We start from the raw sequence: 17,313 nt of genomic DNA, 5'->3' as shown, positions 1-17,313 counted from the left end.
CCCCTTTTTTCTCGGCCCCCCCTTGACGAACCCCCCCAAAATTTTTAGGGGCTGCTCAGAAACAAAATGTGCCATTTTCCTGAAAATTTCAGCCAATTCCGTCCACAAACGCCAAAGTTATTAGACATAGAATTTTCAAAAATCCCATAGAGAAAAAATCCTAACTATATATACCTACTGGCGACCGCCAGTAGGTAATACACACATATATATATATATATATATATATATATATATATATATATATATATATATATATATGTATGTGTATGTGTATGTGTGTATATATATATATATATATATATATATATATATATATATATATATATATGTGTATGTGTATGTGTGTATATATATATATATATATATATATATATATATATATAATATATAATATATAATATATATTACCTACTGGCGATAGCCAGTAGGTATATATAGTTAGGATTGTTTTCCATAGGGAAATCGCAACATTCTATTGGGAATAACTTTGGCGCCGGTTGAGGAATCTTCCTGAAATTTCCTTAACTTTGCCTCGCGGCGCTCCGGTCCTTCCCTGAAAGTTTGGGGAGGATCCGTCAAGCGGGGCTGAGATAAAAGGGGGGTCCCAAAACGTGTTTTCCCATGTTAATTTCCATAGGGCGGTTGGACTCACTTTTAGCCCGAACGGCTGAATGGTTTTCTACCAAACTTGGCAAAATTGTAGGGACTGGTAGCCCGATGTGCCTTTGCTATGTCTCAAGATATATGCTCCAGTGGTTTTTACGAAAATTAACTTTGAAAAAATATATATTGGGCTACATTGGGCTATATATATGTTAGAGCCTAAATGTAGCCCAATGTAGCCCAATGTAGCCCAAAGATGGCCACCAGAGACAAAAAAAACAAATGTAGCCCAAATATCAGCCCGATGTAGCCCAACTATAGCCCAATGACAGAATGTCCCAGAGTGTTCTAAAGAACAACTAGAGCGCTAACAGTCTTACTTATGACAAAAGTATGGCACACCTAAATTCACTGAAAAAAACATAGGTTTCAGGCCTTATATAGTTCGGAATTAGGCACAAGAAATTAGAAAAACAAACGTGTAGAACACAAAAAGGGGGCAGGGTAAAAACACCCTGACCCCTTAGGGCTGCTCAGGTGGTCCCACTAGGATATTAATATATTTAAACATTATCCGTTAATAGAATTAGCATTTAAAAAACCTTTGAAATTCACTGAAAAAACCATAGGTTTCAGGCCTTATATAGTTAGGAATTAGCATTTAAAAAACCTTTGCAATTCACTGAAAAAACCATTGGTTTCAGGCCTTATATAGTTAGGAATTAGCATTTAAAAAACCTTGCGAATTCACTGAAAAAATCATAGGTTTTAGGCCTTATATAGTTAGGAATTAGCATTTAAAAAAACCTTTGAAATTCACTGAAAAAACCATAGGTTTCAGGAGTTATATAGTTAGGAATTAGCTTTTAAAAAACCTTTGAAATTCACTAAAAAAAACTATAAGTTTTAGTGGTGTTATAGTTAGCTGGACATTTTACTCATACAAAACCATTGAAATTGCTCCTATATAGTTAGTTGTACTAACTATATTTCGCGCACCCGCAATCCACTGCTGATGTCACATATTAGATCATTCATGACATGGTCAGTGACATCACTGATGACATCATCCACGTGACAATCACATACACCTTTTCATACACTATTACAATTTTTCATCACTCTTTGTAAAATACAGAGTAACATATTTAAATCCATTGTCACAGCAATACAAGTATCTAAAAATCCACTCAGTGATTCATAGATGTATACACACATCTAATCACTTACCTATGGATTCACTCTTACATGCTGTCAATGAACAATAGAACACTATCAAAAATACTTATACATCTATATCGACATTAAACAGCACGCATCCTATTCACATATGAAGTCATCCTACTCACTTATGCAAACAATGGATCATACTTACATATTTACTTAGCAAAACACTTATACAAACACCACTGCTTCTATTCATTTAGATAGTAAGTCATACTTAGTGAATTATAAAATCATTATTACAAGTATACAGTTATACATACAGTCACTCACACAATCATGGTGTCTTATGTATACTTATTTATATACAACTGACACATACACTGCCTTTTATTTTTCTAGTTTGTTGGACATGTACCATTGAGAAATATATTTGCTCATCACCACACCCATAAAGAGATTCACTCACCCAAACAACTGTTAGAACATGTAGTTTTAACTTCATATATCTACTGAATCAACTATTCACACATCTTTGGACAGTCACACACCCCCCACCGAAACACACACACTTTCACACTCCCATACAAATACTCAGTTAACTAATCAATAACTAATATAGACTTTCACATAGCTAGTAACCAACTGTAGAATCAGTTTACACAACAACTGACAAAGTGATACAGATATTCACACAGTTTAGTCACCATCCACTATATTTAGTGAGACATTATAAATTGGTCAAGTAAACAGTCAATTACACTGGTACTAAATCCTCCATCCAAATATTTATTTATATATATATCCACTTATTCTTCAATGCAAATTGCTATATATATAATGCATATTTAAATAACGAAGCAAACCACATTCACTGGATGATGTCATCAGTGATGTCATCAGTGATGTCATTTGAGATGTCATCAGTGATGTCACTGACCATGTCATGAATGATCTAATATGTGACATCATCAGCAGTGGATTGCGGGTGCGCGAAATATAGTTAGTACAACTAACTATATAGGAGCAATTTCAATGGTTTTGTATGAGTAAAATGTCCAGCTAACTATAACACCACTAAAACATAGTTTTTTTAGTGAATATTTATATATATACACACACACACACACACACATACACACACACACACACACATATATACACACGCATCATTTATATACATACACACACTCCTACGTACACATATACTCTCACACACACACGCATATACACACATCTACATACACCCACACTCAAACCCTAAAAGTCCTTATTGTCCCTTAACTGTGCCCATCCCTGAACCATAAAAACGTATTACTATCGCTTGACACTACCCAACCTTGAAGCCTAAAAGCGCTTTGCTACCCCCATTTAATGGTTTAACATTTAATATACATACAACTCTAACACTAGGTCACTTAAACCCATTAAATTAAATACTTGCCTACTATGTAATGACCAATGATGCGAAGGTAAAGGACCCTCAATGTACTCACTTGCAATGCAAAAATGGATGTGCTTACCTGCGGGTTAAAAGTAGCACACCTAAACAGTTGCCATTTCACATAAGGTTTGGCTGATTTCAAATCACTTTGTGCATGCTTACTCCCTTCCTGAATACAGATTGGTGTAAAATTTAAATGCAATCACACATTGACAAGGAAGAAAGAAAGACCTCTAGAATGTGGTGCAGCAGAGTAATTTGTGACCTCTTTGCACGGATATCAGTCAGCTTTAACAAGGTGCCAATTTTAAAGCCATTTGCCTCTCCCATGCGGTTTCCCTTAAAGAGACAAAAGAGAGAAAAATAGAAAAGGTGAACATGCAAAATGATCATATCTTTGAGCTTTTTGTAGCTATCAGCTTTCGAAAAATATTTGTTAAACAATTACTATTTGCTGTATAGTCTAGTGATGTAAACTACTTACATAGTTGAGGAAATTTCCAACTTTAAGAATTAGTTGACAGAACCCTTTAAGTCGGTGGCTGGTAAGAATAGCTGAAAGAAAATTTAACACTTTAAATTGTAGAAAGGCAACCCAAACTTTACAGAAACACGAACACCTGAAAATTCAGAGTATTCACTGAGTTATTACATGTTTTACACTCACTGGTGAGTAACAAAATGCTTTGCTCTTACTTCACAGAATTTTCTTTGAAACAAGTTTGCAATTAAAAGTAAATGACTTTAGGACAAAGATCTGGTTAGCAATGTCCACCCCTTTCCAACAGGATCAGGAGACTACCAAAACTCTTTTCCCAGAACAGAAAATCTTGAAAGCAAATTATGTGGATTCTCACTACATTCTAATGTCGACCATTAAGACAAGGACCCAACCCAGCTGCAGAAAGGGCAAGTGAGACTGGCTCAAAGTCGAAAAATATGGCCGATCGAGATAGAGTGTGGGTTGGATACAAGAAGTGGATTGGGTCCAGTCGGCACTTCCCATCGGACAGAATTTGCAAGAAAATGTAATGGGAATGGAAGGTTCAGCAGAGTAAGGCTGCAGACAGTGTCGGAGGAAGGAGCATCGTTGATGGGGAGCCACTGGATGAAGTCATGGTGAAGATTTATGTTCAGACAATCACTTTTACAGAAGTTGAAAATATCCCGTAGGATGAGGACAGTAGGCTGGAGCTGACGAGAGTTTGAAGAGGCCGGATATTCCTTTGGCGAAGGTCAGCATTTGGGGCTGCAGAGAACATAGGCAATGCACCTTGGGTGGATCGACGAGAAGTTTGGTCCAAGTCTTCCCTTGGTTCTCAGACAAGTGTTCAGCCAAACATTTTCTAAGTGCCAATGCCAAGTTTTAGATTTTGGCTGCCTGGATAAGAGTAGGATGGGTATGCCCAGATGTGGGTCCCGTGCACTCCATGCCACTGGAGTCAAGCTATCCTGGCTGATAAGGGATGAACCCCTGAAACCAGTCCTAGGATGCTAGTTTCCAGTCCATAGACGACCTGGCCTGGCAGTTCGGGTTGAACTGTTCCCATTGGGCAAAGGGTCAAGACTGATGTGCATATGGATGGATTCAAACTGGAATGGCATGGTGAGCAAAAACATGATGGATTTAGGCCCAGATCTTTGTTCTGGGGTGCATGTGTGACATTGTTCTGCATTCTGTCCATCAATTGTTTTTTCCTGGGTACCATTAGCACTGCCACCAAGGGTCCAAGACTGGAGGGACACCACATCCGATGTTGGGACTTACTTAGACGGTGTCCAGGTGTGGGTTCAAGATGGTGGGAACCGGCTATGTCCCTGTGGGTCAAACTAGCCCTTTGAGTTACTCTGGTAGGCCTGGGTTCAGATAAAGAAGCAGGGCTCAAGTAGAAGGGCATACCTTGGTGGGTAAAAGGCAAGCTCCCTGCAGCAAAGCAATCCTTCCAGGTGCAGTAAAGCAGTCTTGTGGAGTACACAGCAGGCCACAGCAGCAGGCAGTCCCTTGAGAGTCCCCCGCAGGTCTGGAAAGTGAACTGGAGAGTGTATCGGATCGCCCTATTTTTATACCTGGCGCCTACTTTGAAATTAAAAGTTTCTAGAGGTGTTTCTTTAAAGTGCTTGGAATTTCCCTGACTCCCCTGCCCTGGTTCCAAGCTGGCTGCAGGAACAATGCAGTGGTGACAAGCCCTTTGTGTGAAGGCAGAACACAGCCTATTTAGCTGCAAGTTGAGGGGTGCCCAGCTCTGCCACCTCTATTCCTGCCAGCAGATGGCTCATTCAGGCACACCTACTCCCTCTATTGGATGACTGGCAGAGGAATTCAAAAGGTCTAACTGCCAACTACCCCCAGTCATGTGACCCAAGCACCAAATGGCTTAGGGCAGGAAAATGCTAGCTTTCCTAAAGAGGCATTTTCGAAAGTAAAAATACTTAACCAAAGAGGGTTTTAATTACAATTTCATAAATACCAACATGAAATGTTGATCTGTTCCCAATCAAAAAGTAGCTCCTATTAAATGTAATACAGCAACCCAATGTATCCTATATGACAGGTAGGCCTCAGTTTAAAAAAACAAATTTTGGAGTTTTACTACCAGGATATGTAAAATTTAGAAGTACACCTCCAGCTTTTAAATTACAATGCACCCTGCCCAATGGGCTACCCAGAAAAAACAAAGTAACACACACGATTTTGAAGACTCCAAAACAAGAAATGTGTTTGAGTAACATTGTTGTTGAAATATCACATTAGAGAGTGTTAGTTAAAGAGAGGTCAAAAATGGCTAAAACCTCGTTTACTCCCTATGTGTTTGTGTTGCTTTGTTTTGGTGATCTAAAGTGAAGGAATGTCAGGTGAAGGAATTCTGTTTTGACATCCTTGTTCAAAAAAGTGGGGCAACAAGAACCGTAAGGTTGGTTCTTTCTAACAAAAAGTGTATATATATGTAAATTTGATGTATATGTGTTTTGTTTGTATATATGAATGGTGTACAGCTTTGTTCAATGTAAGAGACCAATATTTAAGGTCCAATGTGGTTTAATTAAAAGAAAAAGTTGAACCATACTTTTGATATTTATTGCATATGGCTCTCTACCTGGAGATACTCTATATCCATCAGTATCTCAATTACATTGTGCGGAGAAGGATGAATCCAAGATTGGATAATTAATGGTATCCAGTCTTATAAACAGATAGATGGATCATTGTTCCGTAGGCTTTACTTTGTTTTTTCTGTGTTAAGATACCCAAAAGCCTACTGGTTACTTGGGTGACCCCTGCAGTTTATTAGCAATGGGCTACCCAGGGCCTACCGTAGAGTTGACTTATTTATTTGTGAATGGATTTTATTAGTTTTGCACTAAAAAACATAAAATGGCCCTCATACGCAACACTAAGTATGAGCAACATGTCGCTATCCAACTTCCTGAAACTATCAATATCACCAAAAACTGCCCCCCCATCTAATGTTTCCCTCGCCTGTAGCCGCCCCCCATGGGTTTATGTATGGATCAACTGTGTCCCAATTTGAATCACCACTTTACCACAATAGTTCGGGTGTTTGCAGTTCAAGTTTGCTGGCTTAAGACAGTCCTGCATGGAATCAGGAATGGTATGCAGGTTTAACTGTATTTTAATAGCCTCCATCAAGGGTCCTTTACAGAGGATAGCCTGTGGATGACAATAGTGACAAGGGCTCTAGCTCTTCCACGCAGTTAACAGGTCCCAGATCCTAGCCATTTATAAGGAACCCCTCCTATGTCAAGCTTCCGGGAGAAACACTGGCCGACTTGAAATTCCTGATGATTTCTCTTTTAGCTAGGATCAAGGAGAAGTCTTGGACTCTGCTTGTAGTCTTGGTTTTGGTGGTATGATGGAAGCAGCTTAACAGACAGTTCCCTGGTGTGCAGGGTACTTCTTGTGCTGTAATTTCTGCAACAATGCCCGTAATACTCCCCCCAATACTCCAAGTAAACTGTATCTCCGCATCTTCCTTACATTTCAGGCATGCTGTGCACTCAGTCTATTGATTCTCCCAGCTCTTCCTCCCATCAGGCTCAAAGGGTGTTGAGGGGTACAAATATGGCTCCCCATATCCCTCTATATAAGCAGGTAACTTCCTTATTAGTGCCCAAGGCCATGGCTGTATTTAGACAACCCCTATGGTTAGGTGATTCAGTGAGGCCCTCCCCCCAGTGTCTGCATATTATGGCTGTCCCTGCTCTATACAGTAAAAAGTGACCCTTTAGTAGATCAAAGGACAATCAGAACTACTCGAATGGAAGGAGTACCCTTTCTTGGTACAAGTCCCCTCAACCTGATGGCATCTGCTTCTGTCCAATCGGTGCGGACTCTCCAATTCTCCCCGTGTGGCAGTACCTCCAGCATGGGCAGAGGCAGATCAGGTGAATACGGTCTGTGCATGTTTATTGCAAGCATCTAATCCTGCTGCGCTGAAATACTGGAGTGATGTCAGTTCCCTGAGGCTGTCACAGTCTCATCAGCTCTTTGGTAAATTGGGAGAGATCAGGTGTGTAATGGGTCATCTCCGGCCCCTGCAATTTTCTGCCAGCTACCCACTATGCGAGTCATTAGAGCTGCGCTGCAAGATAGTAAATCTGGGACAGCCAGCCCTCCCTCCTTGACCCGTTTCGTCAACATTGTCAATGCTACATGTCTGCGGGCAGTCCCCCAGATAAAAGAAACAAGGAACAAGTCATGTTCTTTGAAGAATGCTCGGAGTCTACACAGACAGTACCACAAAAATCGGGGGAAGTGCTACCATTTTAATTGATGTCACCCATCCCGTCACAGAGAGAGGGAGTGTGTTAAAAAATGTCATGCTTACTCTTAAGTGCTTTGATTGCCTTCCCTATAGTCTCTTCGAGCATGTCAGCGGAAGCAAGGTATATATTGACTACCGGGTACAATAGCCCTCTGGGTTCCCACTGCTGTAATTCTAGTCGCTCAGGGAGAGCCTGATTTATATTTGTTTGGAAGAGATGGGATTTCAGCACAATTAACCTCAAGTCCAGATAAGGAGCCAAACGTTTCTAACAATTACCACCTACCTCTCAGATAAGTCGATGTATACTTTAAGAACATTAAGAGGTTGTCTGCGTACAGAGCAATGTGATGGATATGCCCTAGTAACTGTCCCCCTCCTAGCTCACCCAGTTAGCAGATATAGTGCCAAATTAAAGAGCGATGAAGAAAGGGGACATCCCTGGCGGGTCCCACTGCCCACCTGTAACAGCCAGGGACACAGCAGCTTGTTCAAACTCTGGCTGTGGATTCTTAATATAGTAATCAAGTTCAGGCTATGAAATCATACCCAAGTGCTCCATCATGCCATAGCAAATGCCCCATTCTAGGCTGTCAAAAACCTTCTCTGTGTCAACGGCGAAGATCGCTGATTCAGCTCGATCATTCCAATTGGAGTTCAGGATCATCAGAACCCTACTAGTATTGGTCGCAGTGTTGCATCTAGGGAAAAACCCAACTTGGTCAGGGTGGATCAGTAGTGACATGTGTGGGAGGAGTCCAGTGGTGAGAATGAGGCAGATAATTGTATAATCTATGTTGAGCATCAAAAGCGGCTAGTAGGCCTTCATATTGTGTGCCAGCCTTCCCGGTTTTAACAATGGTAGCCTCTCCAGCGGAGTTTGGTAATATGCCAGCACCTTTAGCCACTTTGTACAGCTCCACCAGTCTAGGGGCTAACTCATCCACATATGTGGCAAAAAACTCCACTGGGAACCCATCAGTTCCAGTCGTTTTGTGCAGTGCCATGGTTTTGATGGGGACCTGGACTTTTAATATTTTGTTTCCTCCCAGTAGCTCTGCTCAATCAGGTTTAGGTATTGGGGAAAGGTAAAGGCACCAGAAACTTGCTTGATCTGCCTGCTCCCAGGCGTGTAGGGTGGAATTGAAATTGCAAAACTGTTGGTTAATTTCAGCCTGTCTATACAACTGCATGGCCTGGGAATGTTATAGTTCTACTATAAATCAACAACAAAAGAGAGGTTTCTGAGCTTCATAAGCCACAGAGAAGGAGCAAATCACACACCCACTTTGGGTGGTTTAGAAGGCCCTCACACACTGACCTGGTCAATGTCATGCTTCATCATCGGGCCCCACCAAAGAGGCCGAGTGCCTCTTTGGTGTGCTACGACGCCAGGAGACTGCGGAGCTGGTTGTGTGGAAAGGGCGTGCAGTGAGGTATATATTAAAAGTGTCAAAAAGGGTATCTAAAAATAAATTTTAATGTGTGATCCCTAAGACACGAAAAAATAATGAACTATGTGTCTGAATAGGTTGCCAAAGGTAATGGTTTGGTTAATTCAGAGTTCTTTAAGTTAGTCAGTCAACATGTTTCTGCCTTTACAGTGGTTTAAATTTACCTCGGCATTCGTCAGGACTAGATAAACCCCGGCGGTATGGACTCTCTAATCGTCCACCCTAACCTGGGGACGTGAAAGTGAAAAATCAAAAGGTGAAAAAGTGCATAAAAATGAGGAAGAGCAATTGCTCATTCCAAAAAAACTCCAAAATCAGGAGTATATCTGCACCTGTAAATGAAACGACAAAGACAAACACAAAAAAAGACACACACACATACAATTAATTAAATGTATAGGTCATAGCATTTGTCCAAGGTGCTCCATAGTTGTGGCACAGATAGTGTTTGAAATTAGACACTAAAGTTTAACACCATCCATATAACCCGGCTTGGATATTACCACTAGCTCTGGGTAGGTGAAGTGGAGAATCTTGTGCCTATAACAAATCGTGAGGCTAGAAGGGATTAAAAACATATTAAAACACTCCATAGGAGGGATCAATGGACCAAAGGTCTGTGACCCCACCGCAATCATTAAGGATGTAACGAATATCTCACTTTATAGGATGGCGCTATTTGCACCATGGGTCTCGGGAGGGGGGTTGGAGCGTACCTGGCACATCCTGAAAGCAAAAGCGAAGGTTGTTACTACTTGCAATCAAGTTTTACTTAGCTCGATCATGTCGATGTTGGTACTGCAGGAAAAGGTCAGTACTCACGCCCTCAACGCTCTCAGCCCACGTCTGCCACCTAGCATACCCTCTGAACCGGACCCCGACGATGGAGAGCGGGGCCGGTAACTGACTGATAAGCGTTTTCGCTGGGCAACGCTCTTCCGGGTGGGCGTGCCCAGCTTCAGAGAGAGGCTTGGGGCGCGTCGGCCCTTGGAGACTGAACGCGACGTGGCTCAAGAGGAGGCTTGGTTGCGGACGGCTATCTGTTGCTATAGCAGCATGTGAATGACGTACCTCAAGGGAAGGTTTCATTTAGAAGGTTGATTGTTGCTACGGCAGCACTAACGCTGACAAGCCAAACAGACTTCCTTCGTTAGATTTTAAACCACAGCTGTATAAGGTGCGACTATGCTTGTAGTCACAAGGGGAGAAGATCGCCCTTGTTGCTGCTTTTATGTGGTTTGGACGCATGAAAAATATGAAAAATAACCCCAAATTCGATGCCACCAGCAGCCATTTTCGGTAATAGGCTAAGCTGTTAGCCTCATTGATGTCAAATGTATGGCTTAGTACAACTATTAATTATTAAGGGACCAAACCTCTAGGAGTGATACATTTCAGTGTGAGTCGTTGATAGTACTCGTATATGCACATATTGTTAAAAAACCATCATTAGATGAGGAAAGGGAAGTGACACATAGTTAATTCTCTGCATGAAGGGGCCAACGTCAATATTACCCCAGGACAGTGTTCCATGGGATGTCATCATTTAGGCCCGCTGTGTTTGTACCTAAACGGTACACCCAGCGCTGTTCTTTCTCAAAGAGTCTTTTTGAGATGTTAGTTGTGCCTGTGACTGATTCAATGACTGTCCACCTGATGTCATTAGTGGTGTGGTTACAATCCAGAAAGTGGCGACTCAGTTTTGTTGTCACCTTCTTGCACCTAATGTTGCTTCGGTGCTCACAGATGCGCTGTTTGACTTTGCGTGTGGTCATACCAACATATCGTAAGGCGCAAGGGCAGGTGATTAAATAGACAACGTTCATAGAGTTGCAATTAGTGTGTGCCACCTGGGTCCAGGTTTTACCTTGTTCCAGCGAGAGGTATTTTGATGCCTCCGTCAGGTGACACACACTGCAATCCGAACACAGGTAATGTCCCGTTACTTTGGGCAAGCCCCAGGCAGTCACTACAGTTGGGTTCTCCACTGGTATCTTTGCTTTAGGCCTCGTATGGACTAGAGCATCCTTCAAACTGCGGCCCTTTTCGAATGAAAAGAGGGGCTTTTCCCAGTCTTCCTTGGATGATTTGATTATGTTCCAGTGTTTGTTTATCGTCTTTTTCATGTAGTTTGACAGGCTATTAAAGGTAGTGACGCAAGTGAGAGGAATGGTTGTCTGAGTCTTGTTTTTTTCTTCCAGTAATGCTTCTCTCGGCTGGTTTCTGGCTCTCTTAAAACCTTTGTTGAGGATTGGTGTCGGGTAGCCTCTCTCTCTCAGTTTTATCGTCAGATCGGAGGATTGTTGTTTGAAATCTGTAATAGTACTGCAATTTCTTCTCAATCTGAGATATTGCCCATAAGGCAGGTTTTCCTTGAGGGGACGTGGGTGAAAGCTACTAAACTCCAAAAGATTATTCTTGGCCGTTGGTTTATGGTGAGTCTTTGTACTCAAGCATGTGCCAGATATCGAAATTACCACGTCCAGAAAGATGATGTCTGATTTGCTGGTGGTGTGGGTGAACCGGAGGTTGTTGTCAAGAGTGTTGATCCATGCAAGGAACAGCTCGAGATCATTATCACTGCCAGTCCACAGGAGCAGAACATCGATAAAGCGCTTCCATAGCAGTATTGAGAGGGAAAAGGCGGTGGATGGTGGTAAGATATATTTAGCCTCGAAATCAGCCACATAGAGCCCAGCCACGCTTGGGGCAAAAGTACTGCCCATAGATGTCCCAGAGCATTGCAGGAACATCTTATTTTTGAAGGAAAAGACATTTTCTTTTAATGCTATAGTCGCACAATCGATGACAAATGATTTGGGTGTCTGATATTCCCAATCAATTGTGTCCAGTGACTCCGCCAGGACCCTGATGGTATCGTCCTGGGGGATGCTCGTGTACAGACTTTCGACATCCAGAGTTACTAAGGTGACTGAGTTTTCAATGAAGGTGATACCTGCTAAGAGCCGTAATAGACTCTTGGTGTCTTGTAGGTAAGTTGGGGTAGCTTGAACCAATGGTTTTAGGAATTGGTCGCAGAATCGCGATAAAGGCTCTAAAAGGGAGCCTATCCCTGACACTATGGGACGTCCAGGCGGTGGTAACCTGTTCTTATGCATCTTGGGCAAAGTATAGAAGTACGGTATGGTGTTACTACTACTGTTGAGGAAATCCGCCTCATTTTTAGACACATGTCCATCTTCTTCTGCTTGTTTAACTAGCGTCGTGATTTTTTTGGTTAGGTCAGCAGTTGGATCTTGATGCAGAGGGGTGTAATTCCTAGTGTCGTGAAGCAGTATCTCGCAGGTTTGTTCGTAATCTGTGGTATTTTGGATGACAATACCTCCACCTTTGTCTGCAGGCTTTATTGTTATCGAGGTGTCGTCCTGTAGTTGTTGGAGAGCATGGTACTCTGCAGTTGAAAAATTGCCAAACGTTCTCATGTTCTGGCAGGACTCAAGATCCTTAAAGACCGTCTGTTCAAAAGCAGTGATTGCCGCTGGTACAGTGTGAGGAGGCGGAATGAACGTGGAGCTTGGTCTCAATCCGGTGTCGCCCGTTCGAATAGACTCGTTGGGATCTATTTTACCTTCAAAGAAAGCCTTCAGCTTTAGTTTCCGAAAAAAGCCAGCTAGTTCGCAATGTAGTTTGAACTTATCTGGTCTTGCAGTGGGGACAAACCCCAATCTTTTTTCTAAGACCTGGACCTCAGTCGGTGTTAGTACTCTTGTGGAAAGATTGGTCACTAGACTCACAGCCCGCTCGTTCCTGGTTGTGGATTGCTGCTGCGGGTGTTGTTCGCCACCGAGTCGTCCTCTTCCCAGGATACCCGGTTGCTGCCTCTCCTCTTTCCTCTCCCCCTCCGGCCATTCTCTAAAAAAGGCGGTCTGTATTGGTTCTGAAAGTTGATTGGGGGCATGACGCCTGGATTCCAACCCATGTACGGATATTGTGGTTGCTCTCATGCACTCATGTCGGACCCCACCCTATTCGCAGACCCTCACATTTCACAGCAGCGGGTCAAGTACTGACTCATTCAAACAAACCCGAAAAAGAGGAAACCGTGGCAATAGGAACAATAGAGGGAGAGCAGGGAACCAGAGCCATCAACAATGGCAACAACCTCCAATGGGAATGGGTCCTCCTCCCTACCCTTATCAGCAACCAGGAACCAGGAACGAGCGGGCTGTGAGTCTAGTGACCAATCTTTCCACAAGAGTACTAACACCGACTGAGGTCCAGGTCTTAGAAAAAGGATTGGGGTTTGTCCCCACTGCAAGACCAGATAAGTTCAAACTACATTGCGAACTAGCTGGCTTTTTTCGGAAACTAAAGCTGAAGGCTTTCTTTGAAGGTAAAATAGATCCCAACGAGTCTATTCGAACGGGCGACACCGGATTGAGACCAAGCTCCACGTTCATTCCGCCTCCTCACACTGTACCAGCGGCAATCACTGCTTTTGAACAGACGGTCTTTAAGGATCTTGAGTCCTGCCAGAACATGAGAACAGGACGACACCTCGATAACAATAAAGCCTGCAGACAAAGGTGGAGGTATTGTCATCCAAAATACCGCAGATTACGAACAAACCTGCGAGATACTACTACACGACACTAGGAATTACACCCCTCTGCATCAAGATCCAACTGCTGACCTAACCAAAAAAAACACGACGCTAGTTAGACGAGCAGAAGAAGATGTACATGTTTCTAAAAATGAGGCGGATTTCCTCCACAGTAGTAGTAACACCATACCGTACTTCTATACTTTGCCCAAGATGCATAAGAACAGGTTACCACCGCCTGGACGTCCCATAGTGTCAGGGATAGGCTCCCTTTTAGAGCCTTTATCGCGATTCTGCGACCAATTCCTAAAACCATTGGTTCAAGCTACCCCAACTTACCTACAAGACACCAAGAGTCTATTACGGCTCTTAGCAGGTATCACCTTCATTGAAAACTCAGTCACCTTAGTAACTCTGGATGTCGAAAGTCTGTACACGAGCATCCCCCAGGACGATACCATCAGGGTCCTGGCGGAGTCACTGGACACAATTGATTGGGAATATCAGACACCCAAATCATTTGTCATCGATTGTGCGACTATAGCATTTAAAGAAAATTTCTTTTCCTTCAAAAATAAGATGTTCCTGCAATGCTCTGGGACATCTATGGGCAGTACTTTTGCCCCAAGCGTGGCTGGGCTCTATGTGGCTGATTTCGAGGCTAAATATATCTTACCACCATCCACCGCCTTTTCCCGCTCAATACTGCTATGGAAGCGCTATATCGATGATGTTCTGCTCCTGTGGACTGGCAGTGATAATGATCTCGAGCTGTTCCTTGCATGGATCAACACTCTTGACAACAACCTCAGGTTCACCCACACCACCAGCAAATCAGACATCATCTTTCTGGACGTGGTAATTTCGATATCTGGCACATGCTTGAGTACAAAGACTCACCATAAACCAACGGCCAAGAATAATCTTTTGGAGTTTAGTAGCTTTCACCCACGTCCCCTCAAGGAAAACCTGCCTTATGGGCAATATCTCAGATTGAGAAGAAATTGCAGTACTACTACAGATTTCAAACAACAATCCTCCGATCTGACGATAAAACAGAGAGAGAGGCTACCCGACACCAATCCTCAACAAAGGTTTTAAGAGAGCCAGAAACCAGCCGAGAGAAGCATTACTGGAAGAAAAAAACAAGACTCAGACAACCATTCCTCTCACTTGCGTCACTACCTTTAATAGCCTGTCAAACTACATGAAAAAGACGATAAACAAACACTGGAACATAATCAAATCATCCAAGGAAGACTGGGAAAAGCCCCTCTTTTCATTCAAAAAGGGCCGCAGTTTGAAGGATGCCCTAGTCCATACGAGGCCTAAAGCAAAGATCCCACTGGAGAACCCAACTGTAGTGACTGCCTGGGGCTTGCCCAAAGTAACGTGACATTACCCGTGTTCGGATTGCAGTGTGTGTCACCTGACGGAGGCATCAAAATACCTCTCGCTGGAACAAGGTAAAACCTGGACCCAGGTGGCACACACTAATTGCAACACTATGAACGTTGTCTATTTAATCACCTGCCTTTGCGCCTTACGATATGTTGGTATGACCACACGCAAGGTCAAACAGCGCATCTGTGAGCACCGAAGCAACATTAGGTGCAAGAAGGTGACAACAAAACTGAGTCGCCACTTTCTGGATTGTAACCACACCACTAATGACATCAGGTGGACAGTCAATGAATCAGTCACAGGCACAACTAACATCTCAAAAAGACTCTTTGAGAAAGAACAGCGCTGGGTGTACCGTTTAGGTACAAACACAGCGGGCCTAAATGATGACATCCCATGGAACACTGTCCTGGGGTAATATTGACGTTGGCCCCTTCATGCAGAGAATTAACTATGTGTCACTTCCCTTTCCTCATCTAATGATGGTTTTTTAACAATATGTGCATATACGAGTAATATCAACGACTCACACTGAAATGTATCACTCCTAGAGGTTTGGTCCCTTAATAATTGATAGTTGTACTAAGCCATACATTTGACATCAATGAGGCTAACAGCTTAGCCTATTACCGAAAATGGCTGCTGGTGGCATCGAATTTGGAGTTATTTTTCATATTTTTCATGCGTCCAAACCACATAAAAGCAGCAACAAGGGCGATCTTCTCCCCTTGTGACTACAAGCATAGTCGTACCTTATACAGCTGTGGTTTAAAATCTAACGAAGGAAGACTGTTTGGCTTGTCAGCTTTAGTGCTGCCGTAGCAACAGTCAACCTTCGAAACGAAACCTTCCCTTGAGGTACGTCATTCACATGCTGCTATAGCAACAGATAGCCGTCCGCAACCAAGCCTCCTCTTGAGCCACGTCGCATTCAGTCTCCAAGGGCCGACGCGCCCCAAGCCTCTCTCTGAAGCTGGGCACGCCCACCCGGAAGAGCGTTGCCCAGCGAAAACGCTTATCAGTCAGTTACCGGCCCCGCTCTCCATCGTCGGGGTCCAGTTCAGAGGGTATGCTAGGTGGCAGACGCGGGCTGAGAGCGTTGAGGGCGTGAGTACTGACCTTTTCCTGCAGTACCAACATCAACATGATCGAGCTAAGTAAAACTTGATTGCGAGTAGTAACAACCTTCGCTTTTGCTTTCAGGATGTGCCAGGTACGCTCCAACCCCCTCCCGAGACCCATGGTGCAAATAGCGCCATCCTATAAAGTGAGATATTCGTTACATCCTTATTGATTGCGGTGGGGTCACAGACCTTTGGTCCATTGATCCCTCCTATGGAGTGTTTTAATATGTTTTTAATCCCTTCTAGCCTCACAATTTGTTATAGGCACAAGATTCTCCACTTCACCTACCCAGAGCTAGTGGTAATATCCAAGCCGGGTTATATGGATGGTGTTAAACTTTAGTGTCTAATTTCAAACACTATCTATGCCACAACTATGGAGCACCTTGGACAAATGCTATGACCTATACATTTAATTAATTGTATGTGTGTATGTCTTTTTTGTGTTTGTCTTTGTCGTTTCATTTACAGGTGCAGATATACTCCTGATTTTGGAGTTTTTTTGGAATGAGCAATTGCTCTTCCTCACTTTTTATGCACTTTTTCACCTTTTGATTTTTCACTTTCACGTCCCCAGGTTAGGGTGGACGATTAGAGAGTCCATACCGCCGGGGTTTATCTAGTCCTGACGAATGCCGAGGTAAATTTAAACCACTGTAAAGGCAGAAACATGTTGACTGACTAACTTAAAGAACTCTGAATTAACCAAACCATTACCTTTGGCAACCTATTCAGACACATAGTTAATTATTATTTTTTCGTGTCACAC

The 17,313-nt window shown here is 42.9% G+C and overlaps 1 protein-coding gene across 3 annotated transcripts in view; it reads right to left on the bottom strand.

Moving 5' to 3' along the window:
• Positions 1 to 17,313, bottom strand: part of LOC144782789 (inverted formin-2-like) — a 410,221-nt gene that overhangs the window by 167,545 nt on the left and 225,363 nt on the right. For 2 of the 3 annotated variants that reach the window (XM_078662079.1, XM_078662080.1), the window contains exons 8-9: positions 3,699 to 3,769; positions 3,446 to 3,553 (exon numbers count right to left, since the gene is read on the bottom strand). In XM_078662079.1, coding sequence (XP_078518205.1) covers positions 3,446 to 3,553; positions 3,699 to 3,769 — 179 coding nt within the window. The remainder of the gene's footprint in view (positions 1 to 3,445; positions 3,554 to 3,698; positions 3,770 to 17,313) is intronic. The other variant, XM_078662081.1, reaches the window with a different exon arrangement.

This window comes from Lissotriton helveticus, chromosome 9, assembly GCF_964261635.1.
Source record: "Lissotriton helveticus chromosome 9, aLisHel1.1, whole genome shotgun sequence".
NCBI classification, from domain to species: Eukaryota; Metazoa; Chordata; class Amphibia; order Caudata; family Salamandridae; genus Lissotriton; species Lissotriton helveticus.
The sequence above is the reverse complement of the archived record's forward strand: the minus strand, read 5'-3'. Positions and strand labels throughout refer to the sequence as shown.